General features: G+C 55.4%; 1 protein-coding gene across 3 annotated transcripts in view; it reads left to right on the top strand.

Moving 5' to 3' along the window:
- The window catches only part of Slc22a23 (solute carrier family 22 member 23), a 154304-nt gene extending 139167 nt beyond the window's left edge, over nt 1–15137 (top strand). Inside the window, exons 8-11 of one of the 3 annotated variants that reach the window (XM_003468816.4) lie at nt 1176–1208; nt 1322–1345; nt 2072–2195; nt 11295–15137. In XM_003468816.4, the coding sequence (XP_003468864.2) occupies nt 1176–1208; nt 1322–1345; nt 2072–2195; nt 11295–11652 (539 nt within the window). In that variant the 3' untranslated portion in view covers nt 11653–15137. Of the gene's footprint in view, nt 1–1175; nt 1209–1321; nt 1346–2071; nt 2197–11294 lie in introns of those variants that run through there. The other 2 variants (XM_063259810.1, XM_063259811.1) reach the window with 2 other exon arrangements.
- The last annotated feature ends 2996 nt before the right edge of the window (nt 15138–18133 follow it).

Raw genomic sequence — 18133 nt, 5'->3', positions numbered from 1 at the left:
AGCCCTGCTCAAAGCCTCCCAGCTGTATGGTGACTTCCAGCACACCAGGCCTGCAGGGTCCAGTAAAGGTGACTTCACTGGAATAGTCTGTCTCATGGGATTCATCACATGACAAAGAACAAATGACGTGTTTCCTTTGTGCAACTTTAAGGGGAAAATGAATCGGTTTTAACATTTCACATGGGGTCCTGACTTTCCATAGATTTTCTCAAATTGTGCAACTTCTCCTTGAACCCAAGAATGTCTCAGTAAATGTTAGAAATAATCGAACCAGCCCCTCCAGCAAGCTCAGGGTAGCTGCTCATGAAATATGCCAGCCTCTGTACATGCAAGCAGCTTTTGGCCTCGCCAGCTAATCACTGGGCCACCTTCTCATGCCTCGGGCACTGGGGAAATCTACACCATGAGTGCCCGCTTTGATACAAGGAGATCAAGCCCCAGTTGCCAGGATTAGACCTCGTGCCTGCCCCTCTGTGCCCATGAGAAACAGCCTTGTGCAGACAGTGACAGATGAGCTCTTTTCAAACTCCAAAGCCATTTTTCCAGCTCAGGCAAACTCCTGAACCTCCCATGTTTGCTGAGAGACTGATCCAATTTGCAGTTGGACCCAGTCATGGAAATGGACAATGGTGTCCATCTCCCTGTGTCGCTCGATAGCTGTCCTTCCAGGGAGCCTTTGCCCAGCTCACAAGGTTAGGATGGATGTGGCAGGGAGCCCTTAGCCCCAGGTGGCCCACAGCAGGAATGCCACAGGAATTCTGGGCAGAATGCAGGGAGCTGTGAAGAACAGAGCTCAGGGGAGGCAGAGACAGAGCCTGGCGTGTGCAGCCCTGCGCTGCCTGTGTGCCTTGAACACACACTTCGGGGGTCCTTGATAAGTTTATATGCCAGAAAATTCACCCCGAGACCGAGAGCGTCTTCCCTGAAGGGCTGCAGTATCTCCCAGGCTCTGAGGTCTGCAGGGCTTCTGCCCTCCTTCTTAAAGAAGCTCTTTGTTTGGCCCAGTGTGAACTCCAGTGCTCGGGCCTCGGCACCAACCCCGACACTCTGGGCACTCGCTTGGCCACAAGTCAAGTGGGCACACGCAGCCACCACCCACACTAACTCCCTTTCTCCTTCTCTTCCCTCTCTCATCATCCTTCCACCCGTGGGCGCTGTCCCTCCCCCCTGCCCAGTGATCGGGAAATACAGCCAGCACCCAGACTCAGGTGAGTCCCGATTCCCTCGCACCCTTGTCTGCCCTGCGGTCCCATGGGAGTTTGCAGAAAGAAAAACTGACTGCTTTCGTTTCCTCTCTCTTCTCCCTTCTTTGCCCTCCAAGAATTGCAGCTGAAGTTGGCCGTAGGTTGGACACTATAAGCTCACATTTGTATTCTCTGCCCCTCTTGCCGCTAGAGAAAGCGACTCGCGTTGCCCGTGCTGTGCAGCTTGGCACGCATGCGTTCCCTGTCCCCGGAGCCAGTGCAGCACCAGCACGGTTGGTCCCTGGGACAGAGCCCGGTGGGAGCAGAAGCCCCAGGAGTGCTGGGCTTGGCTGGCTGTGCTGTCTCAGGCTCGCCGTCCCCATCCCGGGACAGCAGAACCACTGGGCTGCACCTCCCGCTGCTGCTGCACAAGCCAGCCCCCCGCAAGCTGTGCACCCCCCTCCACCCCACCCTGGGGTGCTCGGCCAGGCCCAGGTGTGTGGCCCCCAAGTGCATGCGCTGCACTGAAGCCGCCTGTGCACCCGGACTCCAGTGCCAGTGCCAGGCACTGGTTCGGCTAAGCACTTTCCTGCCAGGCCTGTGAAGTCCTCTGTTTCAGTTATTTGTGTTTTTGACCAAGACCCCCACCCTGGCTCTGCGGGAAAGCCTGAGGCTGAGTGGCTGAGGCTCGCTGGCCCGGAGGACAGCATGGAGAGGCCACGCACCCTTGTTGGGCTCCACTACTGGCCTGGGCACGATGGCAGGCCACTGGTAGCCTGGGCATGCTTGGCATGCAAGGGGCTCACAGGACAGGTGTAGGTCCCACCGAGCCAGGAAGTGGGGGTCAGTCCCGTCCCCTTCACTCACCCCAATTCTCCTGTCTCCAGGGATGAGTGACAGCGTGAAGGACAAGTTCTCCATCTCCTTCTCCATCGTGGGCATGTTCGCCTCCCACGCTGTGGGCAGCCTCAGCGTGTTCTTCTGCGCAGAGATCACCCCCACAGTGATAAGGTGAGTGACGGGGCCCTCAGGAGTCCACGCCAGCTCTGCCCATCCTGGCTTCTGAGCCAGGCCTGAGCGGACGGCTCCCTGCGGGTGGCCAGGTGAGCGCTGAGCCAGGCGCCATGGATACAGGGCGCTCTTCCGTCAGGAAACAAACCCCGCAGTGACCGGAAAGGAGTAGGGTCTAAGCTGCTCACAGCCTGCACGTCTACCAAAATCAGAGCTCCTAATCCTTCCAAGAGACCTCGGGAACAAAGCTACTTCAAAAGAAGAAAGGAAGCAGGCACCTGTAATCCTAGCCATTGGGAGGCTGAGGCAGAAGTTCAAGGTCAGAATGAGCGGCACAGTGAGACCCTCAGCCCAAAAGTACTTAAGAAAGTAGCCAGGACCTGTCACTTACTGGCCAGAGAAGTCAGGGTCACTAATCTAAAGGACGGTCCCCAAGAGGCCCAGTGAGCTAGACCGCAGAGATAGGGAGAAGATCCACTGAGAGCCACGAGGAGCCAGGTCCCGCCTGCCCGTAGCACGGCACCGGGCCTGGCGGAGCTTGCCTTAGCCCTGCTTCCAGGTGGGTGTCGTGGACATCGAGTGCTCAGCACTTTTTAACTCATAACAGGGAATTCCCCTTCCCAGAGCGCCGGGTACACGGCCGATGTGATTTAAAGTGCTTATTTAAAAGCGCGTTTATTACCTAACTGTAGTCAGCTGGTTCCCTGATGCAGGCTGAACATTCCTAATCTGAAAAATGTGAACTCAAAAATGCTCCAAAATCTAAAACTTTTTCCCCACAAGTTTATACCATGAAACTTCCTTTTCATGAACAAAATTATTAAAACTGACCTTTGGTGCATGCATGTAAACGTAGATATAAATTAATTTGGTGCGTAGACCTGGGTCTCATCTTCGAGACAGCTCATTAGGTATATGCAAGAATTCCCATGTGTGCTGGGGATGCAACTCAGCTACACAGCCCCTGCCTGGCAAGCACAAGGTTCTGAGTTCCATTTCCGGCACCAGAGAAAAGAAAAACAAAAAAAAGAATTTTCCAATCTGAAACATTTCAGATCTAAAACACGTGTGACCCCAGGCACGCTGGGTAAAAGGTGTTCCGTGGGCTTACTGTTGGTGTCTCGCTCGCTGGGGGCAGAAGCTGACCGGCATCGTGGGGGTTATGAGCACTGCAGACGCTGTGCCTCCTGGGGATGAGGTCCTTCTGCAAGCAGGGAGCCCAGGAATCCAGTGACAGCAAGGATGATGCCTTTCGGAAGAGCAAGTGGGGGTGCTGGGGTCCCAAGGGGGAACCAGAGAGGCATGGTCCTGTCCGAGTTTCCAGGAGGCAGGCTCTGCAGGTGACCTCGTTATAATTTGTTCTCTTGCATTTTTACCATCCAAGTGTGGCCTAGCTACCCCATTCCCCAACGAAAATGCTGAGGTATTGTAAGTTTAAGAAAAAAGCAATTCAGGGCCCAGAAGTCTGTCCCAGCCACTTTAAGAAGGTGGCAGGAGCTCATTAGAGGCCTGCAGCTGTATGGATGCATGGACACTTGGTGACTTCCTCTGTGGCCTTCACCCAGGCAAACCTCTTCCTTTACAAAAGAATGCAGCAGAGATGCATCTCTCACTGAAGCCAAGCCCAGGGTGGGTTGGCTTGGCTCCGGTTTCCTGCTGGCCCCTGGCAGCCATCCAGCATGTGTCTGCCCCCGGGGAGGCAGCATGGACCTCCAGTGGCTGTCGGCCCCCTTACCCATTGTCAGACATCGAGCAGCAAACCAGTTGGAAGGAAACGAAATACCCTCTTCCTCTGCCATGCAGACCTGGAAAGATTATTTCAGGATAGGGATTCAACAGTTTCCCAAGATGACCAATTTGAAAAGATATCTGACCCGGAAGGGCAGGGCACTGACTCCTGGGGCCCAGCCAGGCTGGAAGGTGTCCATGGCCTCCTCTCACCCACAGCCTGTGGGAGTCCCTGGGGTGGACACAAGCTTTCCCTGCGCTTATGCACAGAGAAGTCCACAGCCAGCATTCCCTTAATGCAAAACTCGCCTTTTCCACAGTGCTGTCTGTGTTAATAACAGAGAAAGATTTCTGAGCAAGAACAGTAACAGAGACCAAAATGCCAGAGGGTCAGGGATGTAGCCCAGCATTTGTTTAACATGGCTGAGGCCCTGGGTTCAATCCTCCAACCACCAAAAGGAAAAAGTTCTCAAATATCTAGGTGGGTGTGGTAGCACACACCTGCAATCCCAGCACTTGGAAGGCTGAGGCAGGAGGATTGCCTCAAGTTGAGACCAGCCTGGACTATAGAGTGAGACCCTGTCTCAAAAAACTAAACAGAACTGCCAGAGGCAATTGGACATGTGTGCAAAGTTAGAAAGTTCTCTGCACAGGTGCTTATAAAAATCCATCATCCAGATGACAGAGACCAGGTGGAGTTGAATCCTGCTTTCTGAGATGGTGTCCAGGTTTTGGTGACAGGGACCATGGCCTGCTGCCCTGGCCCTGTCTGGACACTGTTTCCCATCCTCCATACCACATTGGACAGCCCCATGTCTCCCGCCCCCCTGGGGTGGGTGGAAGTGGCCCTGGGATCCTTCATTGCTCTGGAGGCGACTAGTGGCACTTCCATGACAGGAGCACTGTCCACTGTCCACTGTCCACCTGGAGGCCGCAGCAGGGGTCCGCAGGTGCTTGTCTGCATGGTTCCTCATACAGCCCTGGTGCCAGCTGCCCAGTCCCTGCGCACCCCTGGGTTCTTCTGCCTCCCACCCTGCTTGCCACCGTGCAGGGGGCTCCCCAACTTCTTCCCTACCTGTGCAGCCCAAGAGGCCCCGCCTCCAGCTGGGCTCAGCATCTGTCCTCTCACTGTGCCTTCTAGAACCTGCTTTTAAAGTGCATGCCTTAAAAACAAGCAACAGTGGGGAGGGGCACGAGAGGCCCACACGTGCCCCACACCCACGGCTCTGCAGTGCGGGCACCACAGGAAGAGGAAGCCGGATGTCGGCGACTGGGACCTCCAGTCTTGGGCTGGTGGGACCCAGAGGCCACACATGAGTCCCCAGCCAGCTCTGATATCTCTGCCTCCTGGTGACGCAGATGACATCTGCCTTGTCAGGTGGTGAGGAAGGGAGAGAGGAGGGGACAGGCATCCCTCAGTGTCTGCCGGCTGTGATTGGGGAGTACTGGGAGACAAAGGTGTTTGTCCCGAACATGCAGGGGCCTCCTTTGGGCTGTTATTTTCCACGTGACACCATGTGACATGTAGCAGTCGAAGTGACCAGGAGGTTTAAAGTCTCCCGAGGAAGGTGCCTGTAGGTTCTGTGTAAATCCCACCTGACCTCATACGAGGGACCAGAGCATCTGAGGGCCTTGATGTTCAGGGGGGCCCTAGAGCCACACCCAGCGTCCCCGAGGTGGGACTGCATGTAGTGAAGGACACTGCCTGCACACAGGGAAGTTACATTTCTCCAATGATCGTCACAAATATGTTCATTCCTGACTTCACACAAATGTCAAGGCAAGAAGCCTACAGGAAGAAACCAGAAGAGAAAAGGTTGAGGTCAGGTGATGCCCACGCGTGGACCAGCACTGAAGCTTCTGCCGAGCTTAACTCTAAGTCTGCCTGCGTATCATCTTTCGGACCTTCATGCTGTCCAGATAGTGTTACTGGCAAAACACAGATACATGGCATAGTCAAATTGCGCTTCTAAAGCACCAGGGAGGAGAGTGTGCCCCTCCCTGTCACCTTCTGTCCTAACCCTAGGTACTGCAGGGGTCTCTCCAGTAGAAGCACGGTGTGGCCTGCCCTCTAGTGGCAACCTGCAAAAATGCCTAGCCACGGTCTGCATTTTGGTAAAGGTTCTTTGTCCATCAAAATTGTCCTAATATGCCAGGATTTTGAGGGATCCCTCCCCCAACTTTTTTTTGTTTTTTGAACTTCAGGTTGAGCAAAAGCCTGCTGTACTGAGCTGAACTCCAGCCCTTTTTGTTAAATCTTGAGATGGAACCTAAACTGCCTGGGCTGGGCTCAGACTTGTAATCCTCCTGCCACAGCCTCCTTGCGTATTGGGATGTTAGGTGCCGCCATGCCCAGCTTCAAGGACTCTGGTAGAAAACCAAATGAAATCATGCTCGCAGGCATCACTTAACCACAGGGAGTGTTCTAAGTGTGTCATTGGATGACATCATGGTCATGTGGACGTCCTGGGGTTCCAGGACAAAGCCTGGATGGTCTAGGTCACTCGTGAGACAGGAGGGGACCACAGATACATGGAACTGCCACTGCTGTCACACAGCCCACTGTGCTGGAGGTAACTTTTGGAAGTAGCCAGAGTCCACTCCAAATTAACACTAACAAGTCCAGCTTAGTAAGTCTACGAGCCTCCAGCAACGTTAAGCATCGCATCCTATGTGTAACTGTGTGTTATCCGTCTCTGTCCCTGGTGGCATGGTGGGTATTTCTGCCAACATCCTTACAGACACACTGTGGCATCACAGTGACTGCAGTGTCACCAGGCGATGGGAACGTCCAGTTCCGTTATAATCTCATGGAGTCCAGCGGTGTCCAGCTGTCACTGGCTGAGACACTGTTACACATCTGTGACTGTATCCCTGTCACGTGAGCTGATGAATATATGTGCCATGTGCACACAGAGGGTTTTCTAAATGAGCCACAGACTAAACATGTCACCTGCCAGGGCTTATGAACACCATGCATGCATTCACACTTCTGGCATAGTGGCAGGAGACCCGGGGTCTCCTCTCAGGGTCTACACGCCGCCTTCCTATGCAGCAAGGGTGCTGCCCACACTCAATGCCAGGAAGGGCAGGTGGATACCAGGGAGCTTTCAGAGGAATGGGTGTCATACTGGTTCCGACAGTACTGAACAAATATACCCGTTACTGTCTGATTACCTCACTCCCTCCAACCCAGGGCTTCCTGATAGGGCAAATTTATCAGCAGCCTGGAGAGGCTGTTTTAGGTGCGCATATGATTCTCCTGAAAAGTGGACATGACCTCGGTGCTCTTGGTTGTGGTCAGCTATATTTAACCTGTCCCGTTTGCTCGGGTGGCCGGAACTGCCTACCTCAGAAGCCAGGGTAATCCATAGCATCCAACATTTATTAATAAGCGGTGCCTGTCAGTGCTATAGAAAATGCTCCCTGCCCTTGAAGGCGTAAGGACATCAGAGGCTCATGATCCTGGACCTTCTGTCTGGAAACGGGATTGGCATCTGGGAGATGCCCCCAAAGGTACTACACCTTCTCATTTGCATCCTTGGTGGGCCAGCGGTCACCAGTGCAACTTCCACACAGAGTCTACAGGCCAGTGGCACAGCCTTGCCAAGTGCCCAGCTTGGGGCTGGGGACGGAAGGAGCCTCAGACTCCACAGACACTGGCAGGACCCAGTTCTCTGTGGGTCATGGACAGAGGGGTTGGCTCCCTGAAGGCTTCGGCCAGGGCCACTGTGGTCCTTGTCACATGAACCTTGACAATGTGCCACATGCCAATGGCAGCCAGCAGGTTGCTCCCAAGCTCACTCACCGTGGCTGGGTCACAGAGAGGACATCTCATGGCCTGTGCTGTGCTACACTGTCAGGAAGTGACCAACTTGTCCTTTGAAGTCGAGCCCAATCCACACTCAAGGCACAAGAGGGGATGGTGCAAGAGGAAAAGCAACCATGGGACCTTCTCAGCGACCTGACCACAGTGCGGGTGACACTCTGGTAGCATCCGGGTCTCAGGCTGTGTCTGGGTTGATGCTGGGGACAGGAACTGAGCCACCCTGGTCTTGCCCTTGAAAGCCTCTGAAGTCAATCAGAGACACAGAGAGGCACAGTGAGTGTCCTGGGGTGATGCCAGGGTGTCCTGCAGCTGCCACAGGAACACCTGCAGGGGCGAGCCTGACCCAGCACCGGGCCACTTCCCAGTACCAGTGAGCTGGTGGAGGTGAGGTAGGGACCCTCCTCTGCTTGGCCTCACTGAGAAGATCCCAGGTACAGCAGGACACAACCCTGGCCAGAGCAGCCACAGTGGCTGTGGAGAGGGCAATGGGGACAGTCCCTGGGAGTATGGCTGCCTGGATGCAGGACACTGTGAGACCCTGTCCCAGCAGGAGCCAGCTGGGAGTTTGGGGGTTGCCTTCGCAGCATCTTCGAGCTGTAACTATGTACCCCACATGCATTGTTTAAAGCTTACAGGTCACTGACAGAATCAGTTTATAACACAGGGCATCCATGGCCACCGTCTAGTTCTGTGACATCACCTCCAAAAAGCCCTTGGGGGCCCTTTGCATTCAGTCCTTGACCTCACCCCCAGCCCCGAGCAGTTACTCATCTGCTTCCCATCTCTGCGGCTCCGCCCTTTCTGACATTCATACAAATGGCATCAGAGGGTCCCTCGGCCTGTTCTTACAAGTCACCCGTGGTGTAGCGGATGTCAGCGTCTGTTCCTTTCCATAGCTGACTGCATCTTCCCTGCTGCCACGTGCCTTCCTTTACCCACTCACCAGCCCACAGGCACACAGGCTGTTAGGGACAAGCACTTGCCTGTCTGTTTACTACGGCTGTGTTCTCCACCTGTTCCACTGTGGCATTGCTAGTTACATAAAAAGTGATGTTTAGCCTTTTAAGAAACTGCTGATCTGCTCTCCGAAGAGGCTGCCAGCAGTACAGTCCAGAGACTTGCATGGCGCTCTGGTTTCTCTGCGCTGTGCTCAGTGTGCTATTTATTCTCTCTTTCATTACAGTTCTCCTCCTAGCAGGTGCGCAGTGGTGTGGAACTGTGGTTTCGATTTGCATTTTTCTAATGAGGAATAATCTCGTGCTTCTTTCTGTGTGTTGTTGGCCATCTGTGGTTTGTTCAGTTTCTTTGGGGAAAATGTCTGTTGCACTCTCTTGCCCACTTTTTAAATTAGGTTGTCATCATTTTTATTTAGAGCCCATTATATATTCTGGATACACACCATTTATCAGTTATTTGCTTTGCAAATGTTTTCACCCAGCCCAGGTCCTGTCTTTTCCCCTCCGGGGGCATGTATCCTTTAAAAGGTGGACATTGTTCATTTCTGGGGTTTTTGTTTGTTTTTGGTACTAGGAATTGAACTCAGGACCTTGCCCTTGCCAGGCAGGAGCTTATGCACAGGCTACATCCCCGGCTCGACATTTGTAATTTCAGAGCAGTCCAGTGAGTCAACTTGCTTTTCTGAATCCTGCTTTTGGGGTCGTGGCCAAGAGCACTGGCCGACCCTGAGCCACACAGATTCCCTTTTATGCTTTCTTATAAAACTGCTGTGATTTTAGCTCTCACTCGCAGGCTCTACATTCATTTTGAGTTCCAGCTTCCTTCTTTTGCACGTGATTATCCCAACACAGCGCTGCCTGTTGACAGGACCAGCCTTCCCCCACTGAATTTGCTTTTGGCAGACATCATTCAGAAGTGTAAAGGCTGGTTTCCGAGCCGCCGTTCTGTTCCGTGGATCTGTCTGCGGGCAGAGCAGCACGGCTTTGTCCCAATTAACGTGGCTTCAGAGGATGTTTTGAATTGGGAAGGTAGCTCTTCCAGCCTCGTTCTTGTTCTATCTGTGGTGTTTCTCTGTAAGCACTTTAGCCTCCTTTTCAGGTAGTTTGTAGCCACATATAGACACCCGGGTAGTATGTTGGCTTTCGGTGTCAGTCTTGTGGCAGTGGTTTTGTGAGTCAAGAGCCAACTCAAGGGAGCTGAAGACTCATCAATAGCTGGAATCACAAGCAAACCTCTGCCCACTGCAGGGCCCTCCCCTCGGCCCCTCTGCCTTGAAAGTCCAGGGACAGAAGTCCCTTTACTCAGAGTGGTGCCTAAGCCTCCAGCAGCTGTGCTATAAAGTTCTCCTGTAAACTAACTGAAGTCCCTGTCCCTGTACACTCTGTTCTGGGGCTGGACATGCAACTTTCCTTCAGCTCCTTGGCGCCAGCAGCACTGTCACCTGTCCCCCTCAGTGAGGCTCCAGGAAAGCCTATTCGACCCTGGCCTGGCATCTGAGCATCACACACACACCCACACACAGTATCCCAGAAATGCACCACTTTTCAGTGCCCACAAAACACCTGAGCCTGGCAGGGACTTGCATAGTGCCGGCGTCTGCTCATCAGCCACAGCTGATGGGCTCCTTCCCTTGGCAGAGAAGCGGAGGTCAGTGCCTCCTGCTCTGGCTCCGTCCTTTGATAGCTCAGGGCCACTGCACAGCAAGGGTCTCTCAGTCAGCAGTGGTCTCACTTCCAGGCCATCCTGAAATGACCCTCAGAGCAGGCCAGTCCACTCCGGTACACATGACGACTGTAGGAAATACACAGGTCGCCTGGTCAGAAGGAAATCATTGTCTTTGAAATATAGCTATCTTCAGTGTCCAGCTGTAATGAAGGGAACATCACTTGCAGCGTCCTTGTGTCTTCAGTGGCTTAACTCTTGGTCATCCTCCAGTCCCTGTTTTAAAGCCTTGGGGTTATAGCACACTTGGATAACACTGTGGGATTTTTTTCTGTTTATTACTTATGGCAAATAGGTCTTTGTCTGTTGATGTTGTTCCATTTACAATAGTTTGAGTTGATAAAGAAAAGCAGCTGCTGAACTAGAGAGGATCCACAGAGGGCATGGGCGAGGGTGGTTCGGGGCTCCCACCTGCAACACAGAGACAGGCAGAGGCTGCAGAGGCGGGGCTTCCCAGGGTCTCAGTCTCTTCCTGTGCTCTAACTGCGTGCTACCCACTGGGTAAAGTTTATTCGGTTCCTGGGAAGTCTGCAATCAGGGACAGAAGTCTCATGGGTGGGGACTCTGCCAAGAGTCAACATAGAGCAGGGCAGCTCTGGGCAATACAGAGCAGGCCAGCGGCCTTGGGACCCTCCCTTCCTGCCTTGGCGGAGCCCCACCCACCTGGGCCACCTCTAACCGCAGTCCCTCTCCAAAGGCTCAGCCTCCAACAAATGAACGTGAGCGTCGGGTTTGCAATATGTGCAATCTGGGGCCATGTTTCCAGTGGCTCTGCTGTGGCCTGCTGTGGTCATCTGCCCTGCTCTGGACTGCTATGCTGGTGGCACCACTCTGCTAACCCTCGTGCTCTGCCTCCCCTGCAGGTGCGGCGGACTGGGGCTGGTGCTGGCCAGTGCGGGCTTCGGCATGCTCACAGCACCCATCATCGAGCTGCACAACCAGAAAGGCTACTTCCTGCACCACATCATCTTCGCCTGCTGCACGCTCATCTGCATCATCTGCATCCTCCTGCTGCCCGAGAGCCGGGACCAGAACCTGCCTGAGAACATCTCCAACGGGGAGCACTACACACGCCAGCCGCTGCTGCCGCACCGGAAGGGGGAGCAGCCGCTCCTGCTCACCAATGCTGAGCTCAAGGACTACTCAGGCCTGCATGACGTGGCCACGACCAGTGACGGGCTGCCCGAGGGCGCCACCGCCAACGGCATGAAGTCCATGTAGCCTTGAGCCACTGTCCCTCAAGCCTCTGGGGCTGCAGGCATTGTGGGGAGCTCAGGTGCAGGTTTACAGGCCGGGCCAGGTGGACGCTCGGCCGGGGTCAGAGTCTAGCTCTGCTGTGGACGCTGCCCCCATGCATCGCGAGGCTTTTGGCTGGTGTTGGGAAATTCTTTTTCCAAAAGTCCAAGGAATGGGTTGGAGGAACAGACTCTTCGGAGATAACCCTTCGAAGACTTTCTTTTCTGCCATTAAATGTTTGTATTTATTTTGGTCATTTTTACGAGAAGCACTTTATCCCCTCTCCTCTCACTGATCATGAAGTGGACCCATGCCAGTGAGTGAGGCACGGTCACCCTGAGGGGGACCCTGGCGCTGTGGCCACCTGTGGCACACGTACATGACACGCATGTGGAGCCTCCCCTGACCGGAACTCCAGACGGTGACGCGCACATGAGCTCAGTCTATGCTAGAGGCTGTGTGTGGTTTTAAAGTCTGTCTGTTTTCCCTTCCGTGTGTAAGGTAAGAGCTTCCATGCCGTATGCTGGGGGAACTCGGCTTCCGGACATCATGGAAACCAGCCTAGTCTCTCCCCTCCAAATCATCCTCTGTACTTGACACTGGGCGCTGTCCGAGGGCAGCTTCCATATTGCACCAGGAACCGTAGCTGACCAGTAAGGATCACCGCTCTCCAACGCCAGGTTCGCTTAGGCTTGGACACAGCTGACAGGTGGGCTGCGGTCTGGGACTGTCACTTTATTAAAGTTCCATCCCAGATTAGCTCCAGCAGGACAGCTTCCCCTCTCCAGCCCGCTTCGTCTCCGGCACTACTTGAAAACCATGGCTACTTTCTGAACTGAAACACTAGGAAAATAACTGACAGAGACTAAGGCGACTCTCGGGAGGGAGGCCCTGCTCCCCCGGACTGTGGCCGTCACCCACATCTCAAGCACACACCCCGAGACCGCCAGCTCGGTGGTGACACTCGCATCCCCGGAGCACACACAGAGGCTGGCGGTCCCGTCTCCCTCGGTCACCCCCGCTTGTCGCTCGATCGCCAGAGGTGGGGTGCGGGTGCAGGCAGGAGTGAGGTTCCTCCTGGGTTAGTCAACACAGCCACAGCAAGATGAACTGAGAGAAGCAATAACTCACCAAAGCTCAGCTCCGCCCACCAGGCTCCAAGGTTCTCATCTGTACCTCATCTTGCCCCAGGCAGAAGGTTTCCGTCCGGTGTCTGCAGAGGACACTGAGAAAGTGGCCTTCTCAGCACAGGCAGGCACCGCTCTGCAGCCCCTCAGGCCTGCTCCCCGGCCTCTCACTCAGCTGCCCACCTCAGCCCTCTGCTGTGCATCTCCACCGAGCCTTCTTCCAGCCAAGTCGTCCTGGGCCATGGCGGCAATGAGGTGGCTTCCCCAGGACAGGGCCAGAGAGGGGCTGAGTTCGCCCTGGTGTTTCTCACTATCCCCACCCACCTCTCCTCCACATCGGGTGCAGACATCACAGGAGCCGCTGCCTGGACAGGCCCCAGGCGCGCAGTTGTGTTTCAGGTCACTGAAGCCTCGGGTGTCTGGCCTGACACATGGCAGGACCTGCTCCCAGTCCGGCTTGTCCTTGCCCTTCTGTGCTCTGTATCTGAGTCACCCTCTTTCCGTGTTTCCTGTTACTCCTTTCCAAAGGCCTTTTGTTAGATCCGTGCAGCCTTCGCGTGCCAAACTTGCAGAATACCTTATACACTTTCCAGAGTGCTGGCCACCAGCCCCCCAGCAGCAAACCCTGAAAAGGACAGGACAAGACATTGCAGAAGCTGTGATCAGCCTCCCAGGTCTATGCAGCCTTTTCAAAGAAAGCTGAAATCACCAGGAGCGTGGGGTCGAGGCAGGGCACTTCCAAGCTTCAGCCCCAGGGTCTCTGATCTCCACCTCTGGGGACAATGATAAAAACCTTGGGCCTGCAAAGACAGAGCTCCCTGCTTCAGCAATCAGGACCGAGCCATCAGAGGAAACCTCGCTTTGAGGCCCAGGCTCAGGACCAAAGTCTAGCAGCGCACAGGAGCCTGCAAGGTATCGCTGGCCGCAGAGGTACCTGAGCCTCTTGATGGAGGGCAGCTGCAGTAGGGTGCTTCCTGGGGGCCGAGCCCTATGTGAGCACTGGGAAGAGGCAGCAGCTCCCCCAGGCCTGCCACGTGTGGCCTGACAGGTTCCTCGGGTTCAGGGGGCCTCTGCCCTGGCTCCCCAGCACCAGGCTTCTGGCTGAGCCCCAGGGTTCTGTGTCCTGTGATCAGATGCTCCTCAGGCTCTTGCCCTTTCTACCCGGCCCGCCCACTCCTAGGTCTGGACTCCCTGCCACCCTCTTCGCCCAGCCCTGCACCTGTGCCCCCCTTTTTGATAAAAGTTATGCACAAATGTGAACACCTGAGATGGGACTGAGTACTTCTTCATTCTTTTCTTTTCCAGAAGTCAGTAATAATTCTTATCAGACATCCTAATTAGCACCCAAGGCCAATAGGAAAAAGAAGTCTTTAAGCGTTTTTGTTTTCTAAGACCCTAATTGCTTCCAACAGGAGGACGGGACTGGTAGGTCAGTTTGACCACAGAAAGAGACCTGGTGAAGGAAGTGGCACCCTCACACAGCCACTTCCCAGCCCAGCGGCAAGCCCTGAGCTGGATGTGCCGTTCAGTGACCTGTGACCATTACACCGCCCAGCCCCAGGTGGTGGGGGCCCGGGGGGACCCAGTTGCAGTTATCTCGTTTTGAAGGCCACCTCTCTACTGTACCATGTGTGTAGGAGAAGCAGCAGTGTGTTGTCTAACGAGGAATGCGTCCCTACCTCTGTCCTTCCTGCGGCCCAGTCAGGTGGGGTCTGCATCTCAGAACCGTGTGACTGTCCGCGTTGACAGGGTCCCTCTGGCGGTACCCGTTCATAGCACAAGCTTACTCTGAGTTCTGAACTGTCGCACAGCTACATGTCTGCATGGTGTCACCTCTGTTGTACTTCGGGGAAAATTCGTATGTAAATGTACAGAAATAAAAATGCTGCCCCATGAACAGATTTCCTCTGGAATGTCTTCCCTACCTCACCTGGTGGTATCCGACAAAGGGCATTTCACTACCATTGCTGACAAGTAATAAAAACCCCCCCTGTCCACTCCCTTCCACACCTCCGTACAGGGCTGCGTCTCTGCTGCCCCGGGGGATGAGGGCCGTCCCAGAGCCCTAGTTTGAAAGGCAGGCAGCCGCAGAGATGGATTCCGCAGGAACTGTTGATGGAGTACCGCGCTCAGAGCACCGGAGCACTCGGCACACTGAAGAGGAATTGTTTTTCCCATTTATGTTGTGGTAACCCGTGGCCTGAAGGTTCCTAGAGAGATCGAGAAATAAGTATCTTACACTGTGATTCTGCGAGCAAAGACTGATAACCCAAAACTCTCTTCTCTAATGTAGTATTTTTTAACAAGAAAACAATATTTCTTTAATAAAGTATTTATACCAAACTCTTCTCTCCATAGCCCTGATTTTGTGTCACTTATTATTCTATTCCCAGAGGGGCATCCACGGTGCTTTCCAAGCCACAGTATCGAGGCTGAGGCAGCAGAGGTCGCAGTGGGACGTGTGCCAGGAGGGAGGCACACACACGCAAGCTCCTAGGTAGGCCCCGAGTCCTGGCCAGCTCTGCCACGCTCCTCTGGCTACCCTGGTTTGATAAAGAAATGACTGGGCCCTCATGAGCCTCCTCTAGTGACGGAAGGGTCCCGGGGATGCCAAGGATTAGAGGGTTTGTTGCCAGTGGTGCCCAACCCTTCCTACTCACAGGGGCATCTGAGGCCTTCAGTTGCCCTGGACCCTGGGCTCCCCGGGGAAATGCCAGGAATGGAACTCGGGTGGTAGAAAAAGGCTAAACAAAAATGACCAAAGGCAGACACCTGGGCACAGGAGACTAGAGAAGACAGGAGGGAAGCAGAGGAGAGAACAGGAAAAGCAAGAGACCCGAGGCCTCTGGATCCATACACAGGAAAGCAGTACGACTGCAGGAGGGCCTAAATTCCCAGGGCAGAGCCTCTCTACATATAAACCCCGGCAATAACCAGCCACGTAGGAATTAGTCCCATCTTGTAGATGAGAAAACAAGAGCCCAAAGAAGCTAGAAACCTGACCACATGAGTAGTGTCAAGTGTCACCAAACAAGCAAAGTAACTGGCATAGATGGGGGAAGAATTTAGAGAGAACACACTAGGAAAGAAGGGCCGGGGGAAGGATTTAGGAACAGCACAGCAAGAAGAAAGGAGCCAGGCAGGGAATCCGTGCAAGTGAGATGAGCACACCCACTCGGGGGGTGGGAGGCAGCCTGAGCAACACAGCGGCAACCCAGGGCGGCACACCAGGGACTGTCACGCTGCCTGGGGATGTACAGGTACCACACACAGGGCGGCACACCAGGGACTGTCACGCTGCCTGGGGATGTACAGGTACCACACACAGGGCAGCACACCAGGGACTGTCACGCTGCCTGGGGATGTACAGGTACCACACACAGGGCGGCACACCAGGGACTGTCACGCTGCCTGGGGATGTACAGGTACCACACACAGGGCGGCACACCAGGGACTGTCACGCTGCCTGGGGATGTACAGGTACCACACACAGGGCGGCACACCAGGGACTGTCACGCTGCCTGGGGATGTACAGGTACCACACACAGGGCGGCACACCAGGGACTGTCACGCTGCCTGGGGATGTACAGGTACCACACACAGGGCGGCACACCAGGGACTGTCACGCTGCCTGGGGATGTACAGGTACCACACACAGGGCGGCAAACCAGGGACTGTCAAGCTGCCTGGGGATGTACAGGTACCACACACAGGGCGGCACACCAGGGACTGTCACGCTACCTGGGGATGTACAGGTACCACACACAGGGCGGCACACCAGGGACTGTCACGCTGCCTGGGGATGTACAGGTACCACACACAGGGCGGCGCACCAGGGACTGTCACGCTGCCTGGGGATGTACAGGTACCACACACAGGGCAGCACACCAGGGACTGTCACGCTGCCTGGGGATGTACAGGTACCACACACAGGGCGGCACACCAGGGACTGTCACGCTGCCTGGGGATGTACAGGTACCACACACAGGGCGGCACACCAGGGACTGTCACGCTGCCTGGGGATGTACAGGTACCACACACAGGGCGGCACACCAGGGACTGTCACGCTGCCTGGGGATGTACAGGTACCACACACAGGGCGGCACACCAGGGACTGTCACGCTGCCTGGGGATGTACAGGTACCACACACAGGGCAGCACACCAGGGACTGTCACGCTGCCTGGGGATGTACAGGTACCACACACAGGGCGGCACACCAGGGACTGTCACGCTGCCTGGGGATGTACAGGTACCACACACAGGGCGGCACACCAGGGACTGTCACGCTGCCTGGGGATGTACAGGTACCACACACAGGGCGGCACACCAGGGACTGTCACGCTGCCTGGGGATGTACAGGTACCACACACAGGGCGGCACACCAGGGACTGTCACGCTGCCTGGGGATGTACAGGTACCACACACAGGGCGGCACACCAGGGACTGTCACGCTGCCTGGGGATGTACAGGTACCACACACAGGGCAGCACACCAGGGACTGTCACGCTGCCTGGGGATGTACAGGTACCACACACAGGGCAGCACACCAGGGACTGTCACGCTGCCTGGGGATGTACAGGTACCACACACAGGGCGGCACACCAGGGACTGTCACGCTGCCTGGGGATGTACAGGTACCACACACAGGGCAGCACACCAGGGACTGTCACGCTGCCTGGGGATGTACAGGTACCACACACAGGGCGGCACACCAGGGACTGTCACGCTGCCTGGGGATGTACAGGTACCACACACAGGGCGGCACACCAGTGACTGTCACGCTGCCTGGGGATGTACAGGTACCACACACAGGGCGGCACACCAGGGACTGTCACGCTGCCTGGGGATGTACAGGTACCACACACAGGGCAGCACACCAGGGACTGTCACGCTGCCTGGGGATGTACAGGTACCACACACAGGGCAGCACACCAGGGACTGTCACGCTGCCTGGGGATGTACAGGTACCACACACAGGGCGGCACACCAGGGACTGTCACGCTGCCTGGGGATGTACAGGTACCACACACAGGGAGGCACACCAGGGACTGTCACGCTGCCTGGGGATGTACAGGTACCACACACAGGGCGGCACACCAGGGACTGTCACGCTGCCTGGGGATGTACAGGTACCACACACAGGGCGGCACACCAGGGACTGTCACGCTGCCTGGGGATGTACAGGTACCACACACAGGGCGGCACACCAGTGACTGTCACGCTGCCTGGGGATGTACAGGTACCACACACAGGGCGGCACACCAGGGACTGTCACGCTGCCTGGGGATGTACAGGTACCACACACAGGGCAGCACACCAGGGACTGTCACGCTGCCTG

This window comes from Cavia porcellus, unplaced genomic scaffold (assembly GCF_034190915.1).
Source record: "Cavia porcellus strain 051 isolate PalLab524CR breed Dunkin Hartley unplaced genomic scaffold, mCavPor4.1 scaffold_13, whole genome shotgun sequence".
Taxonomy (NCBI): Eukaryota; Metazoa; Chordata; class Mammalia; order Rodentia; family Caviidae; genus Cavia; species Cavia porcellus.
Note: the sequence above shows the minus strand (reverse complement) of the source record. Positions and strands in the feature narration are given on the sequence as shown.